This window comes from Macrosteles quadrilineatus, unplaced genomic scaffold, assembly GCF_028750875.1.
Source record: "Macrosteles quadrilineatus isolate MER2022 unplaced genomic scaffold, UCM_ALF_1.0 Scaffold_1__1_contigs__length_201487025, whole genome shotgun sequence".
NCBI classification, from domain to species: domain Eukaryota; kingdom Metazoa; phylum Arthropoda; class Insecta; order Hemiptera; family Cicadellidae; genus Macrosteles; species Macrosteles quadrilineatus.
Genome location: NW_026542594.1, coordinates 100854974 through 100878900, shown reverse-complemented (window position 1 = coordinate 100878900; position 23927 = coordinate 100854974). Strand labels below are relative to the sequence as shown.

General features: G+C 33.6%; 2 protein-coding genes across 2 annotated transcripts; both read left to right on the top strand.

Moving 5' to 3' along the window:
* The first annotated feature begins 848 nt into the window (after positions 1-848).
* On the top strand, positions 849-23071 carry LOC128998877 (glutathione S-transferase theta-1-like). Its single transcript, XM_054425252.1, has 5 exons — positions 849-1038; positions 14738-14825; positions 16122-16272; positions 18494-18674; positions 21086-23071. The coding sequence occupies exons 1-5, from the start codon at positions 924-926 to the stop codon at positions 21244-21246; spliced, it is 696 nt and encodes a 231-aa protein (XP_054281227.1). The 5' UTR covers positions 849-923; the 3' UTR covers positions 21247-23071.
* LOC128998794 (uncharacterized) lies at positions 4881-7703 on the top strand. Its single transcript, XM_054425180.1, has 2 exons — positions 4881-6022; positions 7080-7703. Exons 1-2 carry the CDS (start codon positions 4943-4945, stop codon positions 7242-7244), a joined length of 1245 nt encoding a protein of 414 aa, XP_054281155.1. The 5' UTR covers positions 4881-4942; the 3' UTR covers positions 7245-7703.
* Positions 23072-23927: the final 856 nt, after the last annotated feature.

Genomic DNA, 23927 nt, shown 5'->3' with positions numbered 1-23927 from the left:
GCCTCGACTTGTACACATCGATGGTGTTACTTATCTCGGTGGTCTACTAATCTTACTTATTTCCTATAATCAATGACAAAATCAGAGTATAGTTATATAGTATAGTATAGTTATAGTTCTACAGGGCATTTTTATAATTAACCAGCTGTTAGTTAAAACAAATTATATTGCACAACAAACCGAAGATTACAAAGATTACTTAAAAAAATAATTTGAACATCCTAGTATTTTACTATGAATATTTAAATAATCCGCCATCCTCTTATCGAAGGATTGAACCTGTCAATGATTAGCATTACACATAGTATAAATAAGTCAACCCTTAGTATGTCTTTTAATTTGTTCCAAATGCTGAATTTGTGTTACAAACGCTGAATGTTTACAGCTGTTATGTTAAGCAAATTATTTTATGCCAAAAGCTAGTTTAGAATCTTAGCGTCGGCTGCTAGACTTTTTAAAAATTAAAACTTAATTAAAAAAAAAACTGGGGCCCTAAACTAAAATTATGGCTTCGACATTCCCTAGTTCTCAAAATTATCTTTCTTTCAACACAAAAATCATGAAAATCCGTCGAGTGGTTGATTCAGAATCGTGAAATAAAAAAACACTGTTTCGTTTTAATATTATGTAGATAATAACAAATACATAACCTCTAATCGCTCTATCCAACTGAGTCACTGCAGACTGCACATTTATTTAATTTTTATTTATTTATTTATTTACGGCAAAATCGCCATTTTACAATCAATTACATGGATAACAATTTGTGGATCAATAAATAACACATAACTGTAAATGTTATAAAGTAAATGATATTGATAACACATAACCGCGAACTAAAAAAACTGCCAACATAAAAAAAAAACATTATCATAACAATTATTTTAGTAAGTTCAACACACGCCATTATTGTAAATAATTAAATGGGTAAACTACGGCTGTTCTATGATACCCTATCTCAACCTTCTAGAGCACTGAAGTTATTTTTTATGACAAATCGGATACCTTATGATGCTGTAGCTGTCAATTTATCAAAAGGTATGTAGTGAAGACATAACTTAATTAAGTACTGTAGAGTATTGTTTGTTTTAATTTTAGTATGTGTTAAAACGTAGTGTACGAATTATAAATAATATGAATCGTTGGGGGAGTCTTAGACTATGTGTACAGCCCCTTTACAAAACAAATAATAAGTTAGGTAGGCTTACATAATTATTAGAATTTAAATAGGCCTGGTCCTAGCTAGGGTATATACACAGGCAGCGGTCTTCGAAGTGGTAACGTCGCTCGCAAGTGGGGCGTCTAAACAACCCTACACACCTGGGACCTTGCCAATTCTACCAGGCTGGGCCCTGGAGTTAAAGGTGGCCGTGGTATATGGGTAGGTATACTGTTAGTAGACCCCCACTTAGTTTACGCCTTGGAAAACTACGGTTTAACTTAGTTTACGGCCTTGGCAGGACCGGAGACCGAACCAGGGACCTAGGCTGGATAACTCAAAAGGTCAATTAAGTTAAAACAGGAAATCTTAACCCTCCGAGTGTTATGTGTCGTAAAAGCGACTCATAACACATCCACTGTAATGTTATGTGTCGCTTTTGCGACTCACAAACACTGTTTACGGCGACGGCTCTGGGACTGACTGAATCGGATTGAACTGGATCGAGTTAGGTATAGTTTTTTTCAGCAGATTCAGAGCTTTCTCCTGATGTCTGTTTCCATACGCTTTTTATTTTAGTTCCGAAAATATTGTAGCAGACAGCTGACGTGACGTGCGTATTTGTAAAAAGCTTGGTTAACCTCGCACTGATGACTGATGTGTTTTATTACGTTTATAATTGTTTTAGTGTTAAAAATCAAAAGTAGTAATATACATGGTGCATTATAAGTAAGAAGATATAAGTGATTTTGAAGGGCTGGTTGATGATCCTGAAGAAGTAGGTAGGCCTAGTGATATTGATGTAAATTATCAGCCAGATTCCTAGTTATGGCACAGAAAACGTACTACTATACCCAGAATGCCAACCGCATGGTAAAAAGCATTAAGCGGTTTGAGAGAGCTTACTAGCGTCTAGCGGCACGACCTTCCACAGTGGTGCACAACTAAGTCGGGTGGTGGGGTTATGAAGGGGAGGTAGGGGAGGTGACGACACAGCCGACGCGACGGCTTGCTTGGGGGGAACGTACAAAGTACCATCTATGGTACAAGCGTCCAGCCGTCCAAGCTACGTACAAGTTCAACTCCAGCTCAGCTCGACACTCTGACAGACGACACAAATTAAGATGTTATTGTTTTTGCCTGTACGAATAATTAAAATATGACATGGTAAGTAGAAAAAATATTACTACTTAGTTTATTATTACAATATGAGTGGGCAGAACAAGAAAAAAATACGAAGTTACAAACCTAAGAACAGTTTCCATTCTGTCTAGGCTTCCTTGCTAGCTGCTGTTTCAGTAGGCAATCTTATTACTTTGGGTTGATACTCCAATATTTTTGCTTGCTTTTATATTGAATTGGAAGTTAAATATGACAATTAAATAATTTGCCTATCTAAAACAGGTGGCGCTATCCACAAATTAATAGGTAACTTACCATCAATTTGAACTCAAACTTAGCTATTTTAAACAAAACCCTTCTGGGAGAAATGTCATAAAATGCTCAGGCCTTTAGTCCAAGTATTTAATGTTTGCCAATATAGAAGACACAAGTTATTCAAGCCTAAAACACTTTAATGGGTAGGAAACTAATAACATTACTATATAATTGTACCTTCCTTCCCTTTGCAGTCTTAGTCACCATCATGACTTGGACTGGACTCGTCCATTAGGCCCTATTCTAAATATTAAGACTTAAGCATATTTTTAAAATGTAAAATAAGGTGCTTTCGACCTCTTATGTAAATAAACAATTATAAATGTCTGGAGACGATCTCGTTTGGATTTGGTGAGCGCTTCGATCTTGCTTCAGATTTGAAGGTGAGCACTAAAACCACTCCGCTACCCAGACAATGTTTTGTACTTAAAGAAATAAAATACAACATGTTAACAAACGTAAACTAATCTTTTATACATACTAATAATAACTTAATGTAGGTCCTACACAATTTAATTAATTGTGTGAGTATTATTGTTAGCCTAATTGGGAGTAACTTATGATGTGGCCTAGCCTAATAATAAATTTGTAATGATATTTTACACCTTATTAAGTTAGGCCTTTATATTTATACCTTACATGTTTGGTAGTGACAAACATTAACAACAGTAGCCGGATCCTTTTTATATTAGGCCACAGAAAAGTAGGCCTAACTTATTAAGTTAGGCTATTTTGAAAGTGTGAATGTTAATTTATCATTTGTCTTTCCAATGTCACATTTATGTTCTTAGACATATGTGCCTAAAGGACAAAACTGATTGTGGCATTGATTAATAAATTATATGGTTTCATAAAATTGTGCCTTTAATCATTGCAGAGAGGTGTGTTAAGTTAATACTTGACTATCTTTAATAATATTTTGTTTTGTTTTTAGATGGAGAAATCAATTGCAAAGTGTGGGTTCTGCGGCAAAGAATTTAGCAAAACAGCCTACCGCAACCACCATGTAAAAGCAGTTCATCAACAAAAGGATGAAGAAAAGCCCAAGACGAAGTACACTTGTGTGCTTTGTGATAAAAAGTACAACCAAAAGTGTAGCTTGCAGAGACACATCAATTTAGTTCATCTACAACAGTCTGACCAGTATTTTAACTGTGACAAATGCATCTACAAGACTGTCCACAAGTTTCATTTAAAGAGGCATACACTAAAGGTTCATAAAATAGCCAAAGAAGAAGTTTCGAAAAGGAGTTTTCCCCGACACAAGTGTTCTTTGTGTAGTGCAGTGTATAAAGATGTGCATCGCCTTCGATACCATGAGAGGAAAATTCACAATCATGGCGAACCTCCGAAACTTGTGTTGAAAAGACAATGTCCCATGTGTACTTTCCATTCAACAGGTCCAAAAGCTACTAAAGATATAAAAAACCACTTTTTGGTCACACACAATATACATGTTCAAGTTGAAAAACTAAATTTCCCCACTGTAGATAGTTTTTTTGCATGGAAAAAGGAAACTGAACGAAAAACTATTAGTTTTTTTGTTAAAAAACTCTCAACCTCAAAACTTATGATTTTTCGTTGCCACCGATGTGGTACATACAGAAAAAGACACTCGACTAATAACAGGCAACGCCATTTAAAAATTATGGGAACATGCAAAGTCGGAGCTTTCTGTCCAGCTAAAATGAAAGTTAAAATACTGGAAGACCAAACAGTAGAAGTACACTACACTTCAAAACATGTTGGACATAAGCCAGAATTAAAGCATATTCATCTGACCAGGGAAGAACGAGAACTAATTGCAACTCAGATTGCAACAAAAATTCCACACGACGAAATTTTAAAAGGGGTCAGGGGCAGTCTATCAAATAACACACTGAATCGAATACATTTGATGAACAAAAAGGATATATTGAATATAGAGCAGAGTTTCAATCTCAACAGTGAATCTATGAAACACCCCTTTGATCCAGTTAGTGTGGATGCTTGGGTTGAAGAACTCAAGACCTCTAAAGATGTCACTTTGTTAACATACAAGCCTCAAGGGGTATCCAATAATGAATTGCCCCAACTTAATGAGAATGATTTTTTCCTCGTGTTTATGACGAATGCACAAAGTGAAATACTTAAAAAATATGGAAACGACGTTATTTGTGTTGATGGCACTCATGGGCTAAACAACTACAATTTTCAATTGTATAGGCTACTCTATTAGTCCTGGATGAGTGCCGAGAAGGGTTCCCCTGTTCCTTCATGTTTACAAATAGAGGGGATGAAAATGTTCTAACAATTTTTTTTGAACAGATAAAAAAACATGTTGGCAACATCACACCGAAAGCTTTTATGTCCGATATGGAAGAAGGGTTTTTTTCTGCATGGCATAAAACAATGGGTCCCCCAAGTATGCGTCTTTTCTGCACCTGGCATGTCCAGAAAGCTTGGCGGACAAACTTAAATGGAAAAGTAACCAATAAAGAAAAAAGAGAAGAAGTAAAAAAAATGTTATTTACATTGCTGTATGAGCTGGACGAAGATACGTTTAACGTACTGTTGCCTAAAGTTATCAAAAGGTTGGCTGATGATGAGGAAACCAAACCATTTGGAGAATATTTCTCTAAGCAGTATGTAGGCCAAGAGAAAAGTCAAGTGAAATGTTGGGCATACTGCCATAGAATCAACTCAGGTATAAACACGAATATGTCAATTGAAAATTTTAATAAGGTCTTAAAATATTGTTATCTGAAAGGCAAAAAAGTCAAACGTCTTGACAAGACCCTTTTTGCTATCCTCAATCTGATCAAAGACAAGCTATTTGATTTAATTATCAAGATTGAAAAAGGAAAGCTTGTTCGGAAACTGCAATGCCTAAGGAACCGGCACAAGTCAAGTCTAAGCCTCGACAGTGAAATGATTACAAAATTATCAGATGGCATTTGGCAAGTTTTGTCATCAAAAAATGAAGAATTTTACACGATAAAAAAAATACAAAATTGTACAAACTGTCAGTTGGTATGTACACACTGCAAGTCGTGTTTTCATCAGTACAACTGTTCCTGTATTGACAATAGCATAAGGAACAATATGTGCAAACACATCCATTTATTATGCAGATCCATGTGTGGCGTTGAAGATGAAGTAAGTGTAGGCCTAACAGAAAATCAGGAAGATTTAATCATTGATGTGGATTGTGAAAGTGCTAACAAAATGGAATTTACATTACTGGATGAACTCAGTGAAAATATGCCTGTTGCATGTTCTAGTTCATCATTGGATGAAAAAAAGAAGGCTCTATTAGAAGAATTAAAGGCTATGGTAGAAGAGTCTATTGAAACAGAAGAAGAGTTGAATTTAGTGAAAAGTCATTTTAAAAAACTAATGCCTACACTGAAAGCAGCGAAGTTGGCTTCTGCAAGACCATTGCAGGTACAGTAGCGTTTCACTGTTTCAATTACTTTATAAGGAATGGTGGTCCTTGCGTATTATAACCAATAATTTTATGGGCAGTACTTTTAATATATACATAACTGACATATTCTGAATATTACTTAACCCTCCAAATGTCTCTAGTTTTGGTCTTAATGTTCACCCATTTATTGCGCAATCGCAGGGTTTTATTAAAAAATGTATCTTAGAAACTTAAAAACAATGTAAAGTATACTGTTTTATATATCATTTTGTTTGGAAAATTATGGGCTTCAATGTAACATATAAAACATTACAAAAGAAATGTTCAACAATTTTTGTGGGGTTAACATTTCTCAAAAATAATAAAATAAATGAAAAAAATTTATGTTTGCGCTCAATAAATTGTTATAATTTATAAGTCTACAAATTTTTTAAAATAGCCACTTTGTTCAGAATTTTATGAGGATTCCAAATATATAATAATAAAATAACTTATAATAATAATATAATAGCGCAGAGCTGTCGCCGTAAACAGTGTTTGTGAGTCGCAAAAGCGACACATAACACTACAAGGGTTAACATATTTATCATAACCTTACCTAAGCTAACCTAACCGCTGTTGCTATTAGGTAGTTTGGCTTCTACCTAATACCTAAGTACCGGAATGGAATTTTGTTTCACTCAAATACAGGGTAGGCCTACGGTATAAAAAACGTACGTAGCACCCACCGCATGATTGTGCTACGCAACACAACTTCTCCATGTCGCCTTAGTTGAAAGAATGCGCGAAACTGCCACTCAGTTGTAATAAATTAATTCACTACTATTTAAATCCGACTCAATAGCAAACGCACGTAACTCAAACGACCACTGCTCTATGACTGCATATAGCCGAATGGCATTGTGTTGACCACCCTCAGACAACGTTTCGCTGCAGAAAATTTATCTGTTTTTTGCCTCACCCTGTACAATTTTCCTTAATTAATAGTACCATGACTGCAGCTACCCTGTAGATTTAGTTTGAATGTAGGTCTTATTAATAATTTTTATACTTATTTTACTTATTTTTTTACAGAAAAGTGACAACCCTGGTTTTCCTGCAAACTCCAAAATCGAAAAACAGAGGAGGTTTTTAAGTACAAGGAAGAAGAGGGGACTCAATGTAAAAGGCCCAAGTAAATTAACCAATGAGGAGCGACAGAAGATCGCTTTGGACTTGCTTAAAGATGATCAAGTTTAGTAGTGTTTTATAATAGGCTAGTAAGACTATGTACATATAAATGTTTATATTTTTATTTACAAGTTTTACATATTATACAGCTCCATCCCTTTTTACTTCTTAGTTTTTTAACAAAAGACTTCTTTTAATCTTTTATAGATGCAAATGTGTGACTAGATTACTTATTGACAAAGCGTCAAAGACCGATTCACAAGTGTTCAAATTTCATATAGGCAATGCTCAGTAGATACTCATTCTTTCACATCATCGAGAGTATGTAAATAATAAAACTAAATTAACTCGCTTTTTTATTTATTTACTTATTAAGTGCAAACTTATTATCCATTTAACTGCTTGACTTAAAAACTTGTTATCCATATTGTCGATGTTGATGGCAATAAATGGATTTGATTTGTTTGAAAAGAAGATTGCTTTGGACTTGCTTAAAGATGATTAAGTTTAGTTGTGTATTATAATAGGCTAGTAAGACTATGTACATATAAATGTTTATATTTTTATTTACAAGTTTTACATATTTTACAACTCTATTCCTTTTTACTAGGCCTATAGACTTCCCAGAAACAAAACAACCCTGGGCCTATTCGCGCCGCGCAGGTTTGTAGGGTCCGTCACACCCACTTGCGCGAACGACGTGATTTTTTTGTTTCTGCGCAGGTTGTTTTGTTCTTGGGATGTCTATACCTAGTTTTTTTTTTTTTTTTTTTATAAAAGACTTCTTTTAATCTTTTATTGATGCTAATGTGTGACTAGATTACTCGTTGACAAATCGATTTTAAAAGTCAAAGACCAATTCACAAGTGTTCAAATTTCATATAGGCAATGCTCAGTAGATATCCATTCTATCACATCTTTCAGTGTATGTAATCTAAAACTAAATTGACATCTTTTTTATTTATTTACTTATTAGTGCAAATTTGTGATCCATTTAACTGCTTGACTTAAAAACTTGTTATCCATATTGTCAATGTTGATGGCAATAAATGGATTTGATTTGTTTCAAAAGAAAATTGCTTTGGACTTGCTTAAAGATGATTAAGTTTATGTGTATATTATAATAGGCTAGTAAGACTATGTACATATAAATGTTTTTTCATTTACAAGTTTTACATTTTTCACAACTCCATCCTTCTATCCACCATGTAATCTTAGGTCTCATGGAAACCCTCAACAATTTTAAAGATATGTGGTTATGTAAAATGTAAATGCAAAGCATTATTAAACACGAGTTTTTGTATTATTATTTACTGTAATAAATATTGTTACCATTGAAATATTTTTACTTAAATAACAAAAACAAATGTTAAAAGTCTACGACCGGTGTGGTACAAATCAATGTGTTCTGTTCTTCACTGAACACTGTGCAGTAAGTTCTAACCATAGACTAACCAACACAAGAACACAAGGGAGTAGTTTGATGATGGTTCTATTCCAACACTATGTGGGGAATACTCAGGATAAAACAAAATATTGTAAAATGATCTACAGTAGTGCAAAGTGGTAGAAGTAGGCCTATTGATTTCCATCCTCAGAAGTCAGAGTACCAGAAGAATTGGTCTTATAAAATTTAGGGAAAAAAGACATACAGGTACAGTAGGCCTATATTTTTGGTAGGTTGGGCAATGACTAGACGTATAGACACTTTTTATTTAATCTTAGTCACATGCTAATTCGAATGATTGAAGATAGAATATTTCAATACAGGGTTGTTGCCATAAGAAATAATTTCTTCTTAGTTAAAAGTATGCCTAAGTTAAGACAGGTAGGTACCAAAATAAAAATATCTAACATTTTAGCAAAATTGGCCAACAGTTACCCAAAATCAAAATGTGATCAAGTCAAACCTTGGAAATCAATAATAAGTTTGATTTCTTTTAAAGCCACACTCAATTCACAGATTTCAATTTTTGATAGAAAATAAGGCCTAAACTTACTACAGTATTATTTATTTATCTAGGTCTGAGTTGAGATAGTTAAACAAAGTGATAAGTTAAAGCAGTGTCAGTGTAGCCTAGGCTAATGACTACCTGACAGATATTACTATAGCCCACGTCTATTATTTTCCTTTAATTTTATATTTTATAACTCAAATCATTCAATTTAATATAATTAGGATGTATTGTTTTAGTTAGAATTATAACATTTTTCTGGTGTTATTAACACTTCTCATACCTATTAATTAAATAGACAAAAGAAGTATTACTCAAAGTGAATAATAACCCTTTTTTATTGAAGTACATCTATAAAGTAATAGTAAATTTAATAACGTTTTAGAGTGATATCGTATTGTTTTGGGGACACGTCTCTTTTCTTTCCTCCTCTCAGTTAGTTAGTCAGTTGTCAGTTCTCTCCCTCCGCGGCTCATCTCCCCCTTATCCCCACCACAATCCAACTTAGCTGTGCACCACTGTGGAAGGTTGTGCCGCTAGATGCTAGTGAGAGAGCTTTGCCTGTCAATCCGTAGGCAGCGCCACCAGCGTTGCCATGCAATAGCATAGCAACGCTGGTGGCGCTGCCTACGGATTGACAGGCAAAGCTCTCTCAAACCGCTTAATGCTTTTTACCATGCGGTTGGCATTCTGGGTTATAGTAGTACGTTTTCTGTGGTTATGGTTAGGCTATGCATTCTTAGCTAAACGCTATGTACCGAAATCTGTTTTTTGCCCATAACTTATTTATTTGCAAGCCTACTTCCTTATTATTAGGCCCTATATTATATTTTTGGAATTCTCATAAAATTCTGATCAAAGTGGCTATTTTAAAATATTTGTAGACCTATAAATTATAACAATTTATTGAGCGCAAACATTTAAATTTTTTTCATTTATTTTATAATTTTTGAGAAATGTCAACCACACAAAAAATTTGAAATTTTTTTCGTTATGTTTTATATGTTACATTGAAGCCCATAATTTTCCAAACAAAATTATATATAAAACAGTATACGGTACTTTACATTTTTTTTTAAGTTTGGGTCAATCCATATCAAGTGGTCCAGAAATAAATTAATTGGTTGCTCCATGATTTTTATTTTTTACGGAAAATATAATTTTAATTTTTATTTTTTTTCATATTTTTATCCTTGAAAGTACAAATCATAAGAAGTACAAAAATACAATTATTTTATTTTTAAGATACATTTTAATAAAACCCTGCGATTGCGCAATAAATGGGCGAACATTAAGACCAAAACTAGAGACACTTGGAGGGTTAAAAACTGAAAAAAACTGTAATGATTATTCTAAAGTCGTGAATGCATTATTTTACAAATAAACTACACTATCTCCTTTTTAATAAGTATTGACAATAAAAAAGTCACAAATAAACCCAAAAGACTGTCAAATACATGTAGTAAATTAAATTCTTTTTGTTGGTAAGAGTCAGTTCAAATTCTTAAGTTATTTTATGCCTCTTAAACACTCACCCTGACATCTGCTATGCAGTTAACTTAGTATGGTGGCACAGCATGTGATTAGTCAACCATCAAAGACTGGAACCAAGTCAAGAGCATTCTTCGTTACCTATGGTTCTAAGGACTAAGTTCTACACTATACAAAGCGGAGCGATGAACTGAAGATCCTTCAATGTTACACCAACGCAGACTTCGCAGGGGATGAAAACAGCATAAAGTCACGTTCAGGATGTTTATGTTTGTTGGTTTTCGGGTACGTTTATGGTTTTTATGGCCGTTGTGAATTTGGATTCAGTATTCCACATGGCCCATGAATCATGTGTTTTTTCACAATTTCATGAAGCTCAGGATATTGATTTTGATCTGGAATTACCTGGACAGCAGTTGGTTTTCTAAGAAACAAAATTGTATTCCACTATCCACTACTGAAGCGCTACATTACTGCTAGTGAAGCTGCTAAAAAAGTAATATGGCATAAAGGCTTAGTTAGAAGAAATCAGTGGTTCTTCAATCGAAGTCACTATACATTGAGAATACTGGTGCAGTAAAATAAGCACACAATCCTTTAACGCATGGAAGTACGAAGCACATCAGTGTTCGATTCCACTTTTTTTTAGAGAGCAAGAGAGCACTTCTACAAACGATGATTCAAGTGGAACATGTACCTACCTGGAAGACTTCAGTTGGCAGACTTCTTGACAAAGAGTTTACCTTCTAGTCGACTGAAAGAACTTTTGAACCTCTCAGGTTTGAGAGCAAATTGAAAAATAATTTGAAACCTTTGAGTTGGTATCAAGTTAGTAAAAAAAATGTTTTGTTTATATTGAAATAGTATAAGGATAAGGATAAATAAATATAAGACTTTGTTTAAGTAATAAACTTATTCTCTTCATCAAAGTTTCATTGTTTTTATTTCTTAGCGTAACCAAAAACCAAATTTTTATATTGATTGTATCTACCTATTGATTATTACAATAGAGTCGTACCTGTATCAAAGTTCTGCCCATTTTTTTGTGGATAGTGGTTAAGTAAGTCTAGTTTGCCTATTATAATTTATAACAATGAAAGATAGATAGGTTCCAAGGGTCTATCCATATCAAGTGTTCGAACAGGGGCTGCTTGACCATTTTAAAAATAAATAATATTTTTATCCTAGATACCTTTATCAATTCTGGGTTCAAAAGTGATTTTAAAATTTTTTTATCTATTTTGTTACTTCTACGGCGGCCATTTTTGTTTTGCGGAACACGCAAATTTTTGCTCATGTGTAAGGGTTTGCGTTAACTTGCACAACTCGGTAACCATGAACACTAGAGTGATGAAACAAAAAGCATTTTAATCTGGAAGAAACAGCCTAAATATTATGTTCTGTACATATTTATTGAAATGTGTATCAAAAACTGTTTTAAACCCTTCTCAACATTTCATAAGAAAACGGAAAAATTTCAACTTTTGAAGGCGTATTACCATTGGAACGAATAAAATCTCAGACTTGATTTTTTTTTGTGTGTGTAGCAACTCAGTAGAACTGTTTGTATTTCAAATATCAACCATGAGACTTAATTCCTTTAAAAGTTATCATTTTTCAAAAACTGAAATTTTTTGAAAAATTCAAATTTTGAGTCTCAATATCTTTGTTGGGACAAAGTTTAAAAATCTGAAATTTTGACCAAAAACCCCTCTTATGGTTGTTATACTGCTGTATGAATTTCATCTTTGAGATTTACTTTTAAGCTAAGTTACAGTATCATGAAAGTCGCAAAAACCCCATAAGCTCGGCCAACGCGGCTAGTACTGTAGGTAGCTTAAAAATTAATTTATAGGTGTAGGTAATTATTTTATTTAATGTTAACTTACCTAACTTACTTTAAAGTAATGTATAGCCTTTTCTTGCAAATTTCTTGTCTTATGTGAAATTAAAAAAAACTTTTTATCAGATTATTTTCATTCAGGTTTACACCTTTTTTTCAATAGGCCTAAATATTTTGAACTCATTTATTAATTTATTGAACCACTTTCATTTTAATAAAGAATATTATAAATTTCACATACAAAAGCTGTTTGAAAGACAAGTTCTTAAAGTATACAACTTTTTTTTTACTTGTTAGTGTTTTTTGTTCTACTTTGATCATGCTTAGGAAGTTTGGATGTTTCTTAATTCAGTTTGGGTTTGTCCTTCTAGTGGTTTTTGTCAGTTAAAAGAGATTTAATTTTATCAAAACTTTGTTTATAGGCACCCAAGCTTGGTCTTTCTAATTTGTTTTAAAGGCGGTTGGTTGTTGGTCCTGCTGGATCTTTATTTTGATAACTGATGTCAATCACCTCTGCCACCCACCACTGTCATACACAAATGCAATAGAGTCTTCGGTATGAAGTGTAATTTTTACAGCTTTCAGTTGCTAGTGAGGTTACGAAGCACCTAACATTACTACTGTCCGGTACAGGAATAAAACAATGGAAGCTTCTTGTTCCAGTAATCTTTAAACAGTTCTCTAATCGGTCCAGGAGTTTGTTGTTGTGGTGTTAAGTGATTTATTCATCTGTTATAAAAATGAATTATTTTGTTAAGAAAAACTGTGTTTTGTGACTCATTTACGACTTCCTGTAGGTACTGGAGACTGTATCAGTTCCCACAGAATATGAGTTATTTTTTTTTTTCAAAATACCACAGTAAACACTTTATTGATTTGTGTTAGTTACGGTACATTAAATCTAAATGGAAAATAAATTTTAAGGCCTCAATATAAATAGAATTAACTAAGTTTTATTTAAGTTAAATGATGAATAAAACTTAAAATTTAGCAGGATTTTTTTTATTTTTAGTACCGTAGCGGTACATATAGGCCTAATTTGTACTTTGGGTACAAAGTTTAAGTTAAAAATCTGTTTTGGATTTTTGAAATGTACATTAAGATAAGTTTACATTAAATAAAATAATTACCAATACCTACACCTATAAATTAATCTTTAAGCTACCTACAGTACTAGCCACGTTGGCCGAGCTTATGGGTTTTTTGTGATTTTCATGATACTGTAACTTAGCTTAAAAGTAAATCTCAAAGATGAAATTCATACAGCAGTATAAAAACCATGAGAGGGGTTTTTGGTAAAAATTTCAGATTTTTAAACTTTGTCCCAACAAAAATATTGAGACTCAAAATTTGAATTTTTCAAAAAATTTCAGTTTTTGAAAAATGATAACTTTTAAAGGAATGAAGTCTCATGGTTGATATTTTAAATACAAACAGTTCTACTGAGTTGCTACACACAAAAAAAAATCAAGTCTGAGATTTTATTAGTTTCAATGGTAATACGCCTTCAAAAGTTGAAATTTTTCCGTTTTCTTATGAATTGTTGAGATGGGTTTAAAACTGTTTTTGATACACATTTCAATAAATATGTACAGAACATAATATTTAGGCTGTTTCTTCCAGATTAAAATGCTTTTTGTTTCATCACTCTGTGCAAGTTAACGCAAACCCTTACATGAGCAAAAATTTGCGTGTTCCGCAAAACAAAAATGGCCGCCGTAGGAGTAACAAAAGAGAAAAAAAAAAATTAAAATCACTTTTGAACCCAGAATTGATAGAGGTATCTAGGATAAAATTATTATTTATTTTAAAAATGGTCAAGCAACCAATTATTTTATTTCTGGATCACTTGATATGGATTGACCCCCAACTGTCATTGCATGTTGGTTTCCATTTCAATAAAAATTATAAAGTATAAAGTATTCATAGGTGTCGCTACCATCGTGACAGATAATCTTTGCCTGTGACATGTGCATACTTTCTCAGACCAAAATTTTGTGTTGCATATTTTCATAGAGCCAAGTTACTGCTTTTATTATGTCTCAATTATCATCTATTGTTTCCACATGAAAGATTCTGTTTTGTTGTGTATATGCTTAGAAGAGCTCTAAGATTAAAACAATTTTAAAATGTAATTGTGCAATTACCTAACTTACTTTGTTTGTCTTGTACTGCAATATTATTAAGTCCTTCACAAAATACAAATCAATATTTTTGAGAGTAAAATAGCCTGAAAAGGGTGCAATTCAATGAAATAAATCTGTCTGTTTCAGGAGAACACCTTCAATCAGATTTTGAGGAATTAAATCCTTTCAAAAAAGTACCAGTTTTGGAGCACAATGGTTTTGTGCTTACTGAAAGGTAACTTTCTTATAAACTTCAGTCAATACTCCTAATTATTATAGTCTTATTTTTCATCTCTTTTACCTATTGGTTGTAGCCTAAAATCTTAAAATCTTATATATATTTAAAAAAAATTTGTTTTTCTTTTCCGAGTTCCTTTGTCTCTTCTACCTGACCGATTTTTATGATTGAGGTCTCAAATTGAAGGTATGCACACACAGATTTCACATCAAGCATCCGAATATATTTATCTACAGTCCCACTTGGCTTATAGGCCCTACGTACACAAAATTTACTCCCCATGTATGTCTTTTTGGAGTTAAATTTGGGGTTTCTTTTCCGAGCTCATTATAATTAAAAATATCTTGGACTTGATAATCTACCTAGGCCTATCTATATCTATTAAAATACATGAAGCTGTTTTTTCTGAACACTATTCCTCCCTTATTTGAGGACCAATTTCAACATTTGAGGTGTCAACAAATCGTGTCTTAATTTGTAATTTTGCAATAATATTTTAGAATTTAAAAGTTCTTACCCTTAAAAGTGTGCAAGGCACTCTCAAAGGTGGATTTTTCCCCATAAGTTTTACGTAGAACAAATTTAAAAACAGCTGTTTATAAAAAGAAACTCAGCAGCTTTTTTGGGATTTTATATTTATGTTTGTAATATTCAGGAGGTTATAGACCAATGTAAACGGTTAATCAGGCCTAAACCTAGATAGTTATAGCGCTAGGCCAATTGAACAATGTATGATGACTTATATATAATCTACTTTTTCCGTGCGGAGAGAAGAGTTTGTTGAGGGGATGCCTCAAATCGAAGAATGAGCTACTGCTCAAAGAAACAAAGTGACCCAACTTCAATTTGCTTTACACAGATTATCAGTAAGGCAACAATTAATTGTTTTCAGTTCTTCATCTGAAAAAGCTTGGGTGCAATATATTACAGACATGTTCATTTGAATGAATTAAGGAGAACGTTTAGCATTCATTAGAAGGAATCAGTTGACACAGAAAACAGAAATTTACGTGAACCTTCACGACAAAATTAGAGATATTTATACTCCTATAAAGTTTTCAGACAACTCTAATAATCTTACTGCAATTAACTTGAATTCAAGCAGCAAGTTTTCTTCCTCAATGCTGTGTTTCTATGTTTCTGTGTTTCTATTAATGTCTGATAAACTAACTGTAATCATAAAGCAAGCTTTAGTTTTTGAATTAGTTCTAGCCGACAGCCAATCTTAAATCTTGGCTTAAAACTTTCCTTGGTCGATGATGTATCTATATTTATAAAATAACTTTGTTTCAGTGTGGCTATTTTACGTTACATCTGCCGGGAGCTCAATGTACCAGACCACTGGTATCCTCAAGACAGCCAGCTACAGGCCAGAGTAGACGAGTACCTTGAATGGCAACACCTCAATACCAGGCTGTTTTGTGCTATGTACTTCCAGTATAAGGTGGCTTATCATCCAACCTTCTTAATGATGTTAAGATTATATGAACATTTTACTAAGTGGCCTCAAGAGAAGTGTGGTTCTGATACGTACTACATACAAGGCTTTAAAGCATCCTTGCTTATTATATTTTAAGCATTTGTGTTTACGTAGCATCTATAATTGATAGCCGAATGACAAATGGTTGTGGATCCAGAACCCACCACCACCTAGCTGGAGATTGAACCAAGAACCTTCAGATTAAATAAAGTACCCCACTCTAATATTTTTGCAAACTTGGTTTGCTAGACCAAGTTTGTGCAAACCAAGTTTGGATAGGCATGACCGCTTAGACGCTACGATATTTGACTCAAACCTTCTTTTGATTTGCATACACCAGTACCTTTTGTGATCGCCTTGAAGGAGGTGCTGTTGTGGTCTGTGTATGCTGTTTGGTTAGTGATAATAGTTAAACTTAATAAAGGGAAAAACTAAATTAAGAGTTAATTTTTTAACCACAATTTCACGATTGGTGTTAAATTTCACTTACTTGTGACAAAATTCCGGGTAGAGACCAAATTAATTTTAATATTGTGGTTTCATGAAATAATGCGTAATATTCGTCTCACCTAAAATTAGTCACACCTTCAAATTTGTCCAGATAACCTACAATGAGACAGTCCAGGATTCTAACGTGTTAGTAGATTAATTATCGTTTGGAGATCATTGGCTCAGAATAAACACAACAACAATGCTAACAATGTTTAAATTACCTTTAACATGATCATCAATGTCTGATTGATGATCATTATAGCCACTCAGTATAAGAGTTGAGATCGAATTTAGAATTTAGAATGAGCTATATCCTTATGAACTATATCCTAATAAATTACGGAATGAATACACCGCAATTAATTTAGAAACTTAAATAAAACGTGAATCGTTCGTTGTACTTGGTTAATACCAAAGTAAAGGTGCCGGGAAAATAAATTTGGTTGAACATCAGAGTCAATACGGCGTTTCTTAGATTAAATTATCGTAAGCCTGTTCAGGGTAGTTAAATAAATTCTGCGTACATTGTTCTGGTAACTAAAATGATTTTCGATGCTGGTTAGAGTCAAAAGGATGTGTGCTCACACGGGACACGGAACAACTGGCTCAGTAAAATTAAATTATAATAAATCTTCTCAAAAAATGAGATTAAAATAAATAAACTCGGTAGCACACTAAGCCTAACGCCTGAAAACTCCACCACCAAGGGGAAAATATTTTGAACTCACCAAATTATCGTAAGGTAGACTGCTGTGTTAGTCTCCAAACGCTCGTGGTCACGATTCTGTGACGGGTGGTCAAATGATCTTGAGATGAGCTCCTCTGGCTGTTCTTCGCCACTGCCGGGGTAGCTAATTAGCGTCCTCCCCTCTACCATGATGTCGAACCCCTCTTGTCCTACTCCTTTGATGACTTTGCCAACGTGGGGGCAGTTTACTTTGAACGTAGAAAATTATAATAAACTACTGTAAATAAAACTTAAAAAAAACAGATTTTTACCCCTTGGGGGATTTTGGGTCGTTACTTACTTTCCTCGTAAGCAAGATCTTTCTTGTTGCAATCAGAGTAGTTATTACTTTTGATGTGCCACGGGTAAGGAAAACTACGGTGTATAGTTCAATGAAATCGTTTAAAAATTCTTGAGACTCCGCCATGATGCTTTGTCTTCCTAGGGTACAGCAGCATACAGTGAAACTGACTGATGTGTGGGATGGAAACACCAGTAGACTATTGGGCCTAGGTTTGAGCAAAATAGCATGAACATCCGTTTACACAAAAAACCGTCGCTCAAACCTTCCAATCTGATCGCAAGTTTGATGAAAATTTTCATCAACCTTTCAACCTCACTCCCAAATCAATAGCTTCCACAAATCTGCCGTTTACACGTTACGATGGTTTGAACAATTATATGGTTTGTACAAACCAGGTTTGCACAAGTAAATTGCGCAATTGGATCATGTAAACGTTTCATGGGGAAAATAGATTTTTCCAATTTTGGTCTAGAACTTGTTTTGACGCAGAATTTAGTTATAACGTATGTATAAATGCGTTTCTTGGTGCCGATTCTGAGATTGATGTAACAAATATTCAAACATTATTCATATTAATATAGGATACTGTCTGAATTGAGAGTCTAGACTGTTGTAGCAGATAAACCTCACCAGAACACAGCTCTTCACATTGAATGTTGCAGGTACTAAGACCCGTAATGTCTGGCAAGCCAGCTGATGAGAAACTCGTCAAGTTTTATTACAATGGGATGCAAGTAGTGCTTGATCAGCTGTGCAATGTTTGGCTGAAGGATCGTAACTACTTGTGTGGTGACAAAATCAGCATTGCAGACTTATTGGGTCTGTGTGAACTGGATCAGCCGAGTTAGTAAATATTTTAAATTTATTTTTAATTGTTTATACAGGGTGACAAAAAGTCTGGAAACGGATTAATAGTTTTTCAACAAAATGTATTAGCAAACTTAAATTTTTCACATGAACTTATGTGTATGTTAACTACTTTTTGCAAGCATTACTATTTTTTTACCTCCACCAGGGGATGACCCATGAGAAGTATGTACATAATCTTTAATGTAAGCATATGTTGATATGCACATCATTTTAAAGGGCTTGTCAAGTAGAGTTCTTTGCTGGAAACTACGTCTCAGAAGTTTCATCCGTTACGAATGGCGGCTGTCCAAAGTTCTTGCAGAAAATACCTAGGCAGTTTTGTAATGGATTAACTTTTTGAGACCCAGTTTCTGGCAATGAACTCCACTTTACAAGCCCTTTAAAATAATGTGCATATCACTTATGCTTACATTAAAGATTATGTAGGCCCTACCTACTCCTCATGGGTCGTCCCCTGGTAGAGGAAAAAATGGCAATTCTTGCAAAAAATAGCTTTTATACATATAAGTTGATGTGAAAGATTTTAACATTCTAACAAATTTAGTCAAAAAGATATTAAGCCGTTTCCAGACTTTTTTGTTATTCCGTATATTGAAGAACCTCTATTAAAAATATTAAAAGACAGACAAGACAACAATTGAATAAAATGGACAATTTTTGTATTAGGACAACAAAAGTCAGTTACCCAGGCTTAATTAAGATGTGTTGGACAAAAATGAAACTATGACACATATGCAATCAATCCTTTTATAAATCCCAAAGTGTGCATGAACTTTTGAGAAAACTAGTCACACCCTCATAAACCATATACTTAAATGTTCGTCCTGATGAGAACCCTTGCCCAAAACTATGCATTATTTCATAAATTGCCCTTTAAGGTCGTAATTCCTTTCTAAAGGGGACTTTCCATACCTAATGTTAAAATACCTCAGCTGTACTTATTTGTTTGAATGGATTTCATGAATGTTTGTTCATTAATACTTATGAAGTCAAACGGGGTGAAGCCCGTGGGTAACTGCTAGTTTATAATAAATAACATTCGGTTTAGGCCTATTTTACGTAGTCTCTCCTCTTAACAGATTAAAATGTCACTTTGGTTAATGCTCAACAAAATGTTAGGCCTAATTTGATCATTGCTCAACAAAATGTTAGGCCTAATTTGATCATTGCTCAACAAAATGTTACTTCAGTTGTTGTAATATTGTCAACTCTGGTTTGTCCATGTTGATTTGAATTCTGTAAGTGGATGGTGTTAGCTCACGGGGTCATGTATTTTTTTCTATATTGCCTAGGTATAGGTGTTACTTAAAATTTTGATCCAATCATTCTCTTTTTAAAGAGACAAAAAACAATCTCTTTGTTTAAAAGTCACGATATTACAAGATTTGTATAGTGAACTGAAAAGTATGCTTCTTATTAATGGTGAACAGGAGAACTCCTTGTTAAGACCAGAGATAACATTTTTCAATTGTCATATGTTGTATTTGAATACGGTATCTGCTTTATTAAGGTCATGCCACACGAGGTCCCTCCCGCAGGGGATGTGGAGCTCATCGTTTTAACAAAAGGAACTTGTCACACAGGGCACCCGTGTGCTAGACTATCACAGTGGTGTAGTCGAGCCTCAACAGTGTGGCCAAGGCTATTCCAGTGCCATCACATTGCTTGTGCTGGACATGATACTTGGTATGGCTTGCGGTAAAATGTTTGTATGCTACCATCCGTGGGCAGTAGCAACTAATATCAGTTTGGCAAGGCCTTCAAGCCCATGTCTGTTAGTCCTGTTGTTTTTATGCAATCAAACATCTCCCTTGTTGTATTTACTTTTGGTCTTGTCCATCTTTTAATATGTTTAACAACTTCTCTTCATGTTGAAAACCTTTTGATAATAATGCACGCTAAATTTAAAATTCCATTATATTTTTTTATTATTAATGCAGACATCTTGTTAGAGAAAACACTAACTCATAAAGGTTTGTATCAAAGTTTAAGCAAATAAAACATTAGGTATCTTTAGATGTTTTAAAATGAAAACTAACTATGCACAGGACCTGTTTTCTTTATTGCAGAAGTATGATCACCTCTTAGGAAACCAATCTTTCCATTCTAAATGTACAGATTTTTTAAGTCTTTTCCTGAATGAAGGGAATCAAATACATTATCTTAGTCAAAAGAGCATTAAAGCTCAGTTGACAACTAATATGCACTTAGCATCTTACCTATTAACCATTCTAATGTTTTGTTATTACTGGACTTAAAAACATCTATTTGTGCACCACAATTTCATGAAAAGAACCTTAAGGTACTTCATATTCCAAAGAAAAAATGATTATTTTTTCCAACATTATGTTCGCCAGTAACTAAAACCTTTCCGTCTTTACTAGGAATGGCAGGCTATGACCCAGGCAAGGACCGGCCAATTTTGAAAGCCTATATGGAGAGAGTACGAAGTGATCTTGAACCTCACTACTCTGTTGTGATGGAAAGAGTTAATAAGTTCATCACAAAGTATTCCGACTCCCACAGTTTGACTGCTAAGTTATAAGGAGATGCTCAGCCACTAGCCACTATTGGTTTAATTACTATGAGGTTGGTTGTTTTGTTTAAGATAATACAGTAACCATTTTATTGAGCTTATTTCTACCCCAGGGCTGTCCCTGGATTTTATCATTAAACTGTTTACTTTTGTTGTCAGTTTGAGCTTTACTTTGATTTCTTCAATGTGATGTAGCAGTAGCATCCTGTGTAGAGACATGGTTTAATTTTACTTTTTAGTAGATTTAAATTACGGTACGGTGATGAAACCTTTTCTCAGAAAATTTGTTTGTGATTATCATAGACAGAAAGGAACTCAAACATTTAAAGTTGTGTATAAAGTGTAATCTTTCATTTACTTCTAAGCATAACATGAGAGACAAATAATATTACAATAATAACAGTAGTTATACTGTATGATAATCAAAGAAATGTAAGTTGATGGAAACTTATGCAATAGTCCCAGTTTAGTTCGTCATAATAGGAAACAAAAAAGTTTATACTGGTTATCATGAGCAGAGACTGACTATTTCATTTCAATCACATTCCAAAGGCTTTACAGGTTTCTAGTTTTTTGTTTGAGTAGAAGTAGTTTTATGCTTAGTTGTACTTGTAATTTACCCTAAATCACTGTTAAATTTGTTGCTGGTATGTGGGATCTAACTTCTTTAAAGTATGTAATGGTAACAGATTCCTCTCCTAATTACAAAGTTAGTAGTTTTGAATTAAATATTATAATTTAATAATATATATTATTTTATGCACCTGTTGCCTCTCTACAAAGTGTTATAGCTACACATACTGGGTCTGTGATATTTTTTACATAGGAATGTCACATAAAATAAAATAGATAATTAAATCAATAAATGCAAACCTATAATCAGCAATATTGACCATTACATGGAAGATTTAAAAGATTAAGTTGTGATTGCAAGAAATTATGAGAATATTCCGTGACCCGAAGGAGACAATAATGATGTCTACAAGACCGCGAGAGAGGTTCTGGATTTTGCTATGATAATGGCTTCTGCCTTCTTTAATTAAGATTCTTATTACTATGGTTTTAAGGTTTTTAAAGTCTTTCTGAAAGCAATTCAGATAATTATTGGTGATTCAAATGGTTTGGATAGTTGAAATTCTGCTGTATGTGAATGTTGGCTGGGTATGTTTTTTTGGCCTCTGGGGACATAAAAAAACAAAGTGGTCCAGGGTATTGTTGTTACCATAAGACCTACGGACCCATGTTATTTTCCCATAAAATAACTAAAAATCGGGGAAAAAACGGTTTTGATTAAAATAAGTTTTTATGGCCCTCTAATAAAAAAAAGTGCAATCCCCCATTGCTGTACAAAATACCGTTTAAAAGTTATTGTAATTTATGTAATTTTCCCATAAAACCCCATAAAATAACGGAAAATCAGATTTTAGACAAAAAATGTATTTGGATTAAAATTAGTATGTTATGGTCCTTATTCTAAACTAAACAATATAGTACAGGATTGGTGTTAAATTTAAGTTACGGTTCAAAAGATATTGCAACTTTTTTTATTTTCTCTGTAAAATAAATATTATGGTGAGTACAACTTCTTTCCAATGATTAAGGCTGTGACAAGCTAATGGGAGAAAGTATGTGTCAGATTGCTGAGACGGTTAATTTATTTTAAAAATCTTAACGTGTATAAAGTATACTACTTAATTTCAAGACACATAATAATCAGGGGGTGTTATAAGGTATGTTATGTATTGAATAAGGTTTTAGATAATTATATTCTCTGTATCACTTTTTTATTTTCTGTTAAAATATTTACTGTTAAAAATATATTTTATATTTTCCATTGACCTGTTTGATTTCTTGTCCTTCCGGTCCGTTACTTATGAACTCTCATCACAAATCCATTACCAAAAATCTAAATTCTTAACCTTTTACACTTCATCCCGTTGGTCTGAAGAGAGCATGTTATCCTGGACTGTTTATACTGACTCTGGCTAGCCCACAAAGCCTTCATAGATTGAAACTGAAACCCATTTCAAAGTCCATCAATCTCATCACATCAGTTTAGTCACAAATAAAACATAGTCCCTGTGTAGATTTCTCATCTTTATGGAACAGCTGAAGCCAATTTTATTTTTAGTTCTGTACGGTGCAATCTAGAGGTTGTTTTTGTTGAAAATTTGTTTCTTGTTATTTCGGTCATTTAAAACTTTGTTTAACCAAATAAAACAATCTAATCATAAACAATAACTCGTCAGAGTCATATAACCAAACAGTGAAGCACAAATCATGAAATTAACCCTAAAATAATAGGAACAAAATTTTGTCGACACTAGCACCCCATGTCACCGTACATGAACTTAACACGAAAATTGAGCTTCAAAATTTACAATGGAACGAGAAGTCTACTTGTGTTGGTTAGTCTGGGTGATTTCGAGCCGCGCAGGTTTGAAGGGTACGCCACACCTACCGGCGCGAACCACCTGATCTTTTTGTTTCTGCTCATGTGGTTTTGTTCTTGGGATGTCTATAATGTGAAAAAAGCGAGACCTGTATCAAAGTTGTGTGCTTTTAATGTGATACAAATTTTGAATTGTACTGCAATCTTAATATTGAAGTAGGTTGTATAAAATAACTTAATATGTTTTAACTCTAGTTGGAGGTTAATTTAATGTCATGACTAAAATTTGTGTTTTGAA

What these genes read in the sequence shown, in the direction of transcription:
- LOC128998877 (XM_054425252.1), top strand. Translation starts at nt 924, where the DNA reads ATGGGTAAACTACGGCTGTTCTATGATACCCTATCTCAACCTTCTAGA. An exon ending in CTATGTACTTCCAGTATAAG is followed by an intron (nt 16,273 to 18,493) that starts GTGGCTTATCAT and finishes TGAATGTTGCAG; the next exon opens with GTACTAAGACCCGTAATGTC. An exon ending in GTGTGAACTGGATCAGCCGA is followed by an intron (nt 18,675 to 21,085) that starts GTTAGTAAATAT and finishes CGTCTTTACTAG; the next exon opens with GAATGGCAGGCTATGACCCA.
- LOC128998794 (XM_054425180.1), top strand. Translation starts at nt 4,943, where the DNA reads ATGTCCGATATGGAAGAAGGGTTTTTTTCTGCATGGCATAAAACAATG. An exon ending in CTTCTGCAAGACCATTGCAG is followed by an intron (nt 6,023 to 7,079) that starts GTACAGTAGCGT and finishes ATTTTTTTACAG; the next exon opens with AAAAGTGACAACCCTGGTTT.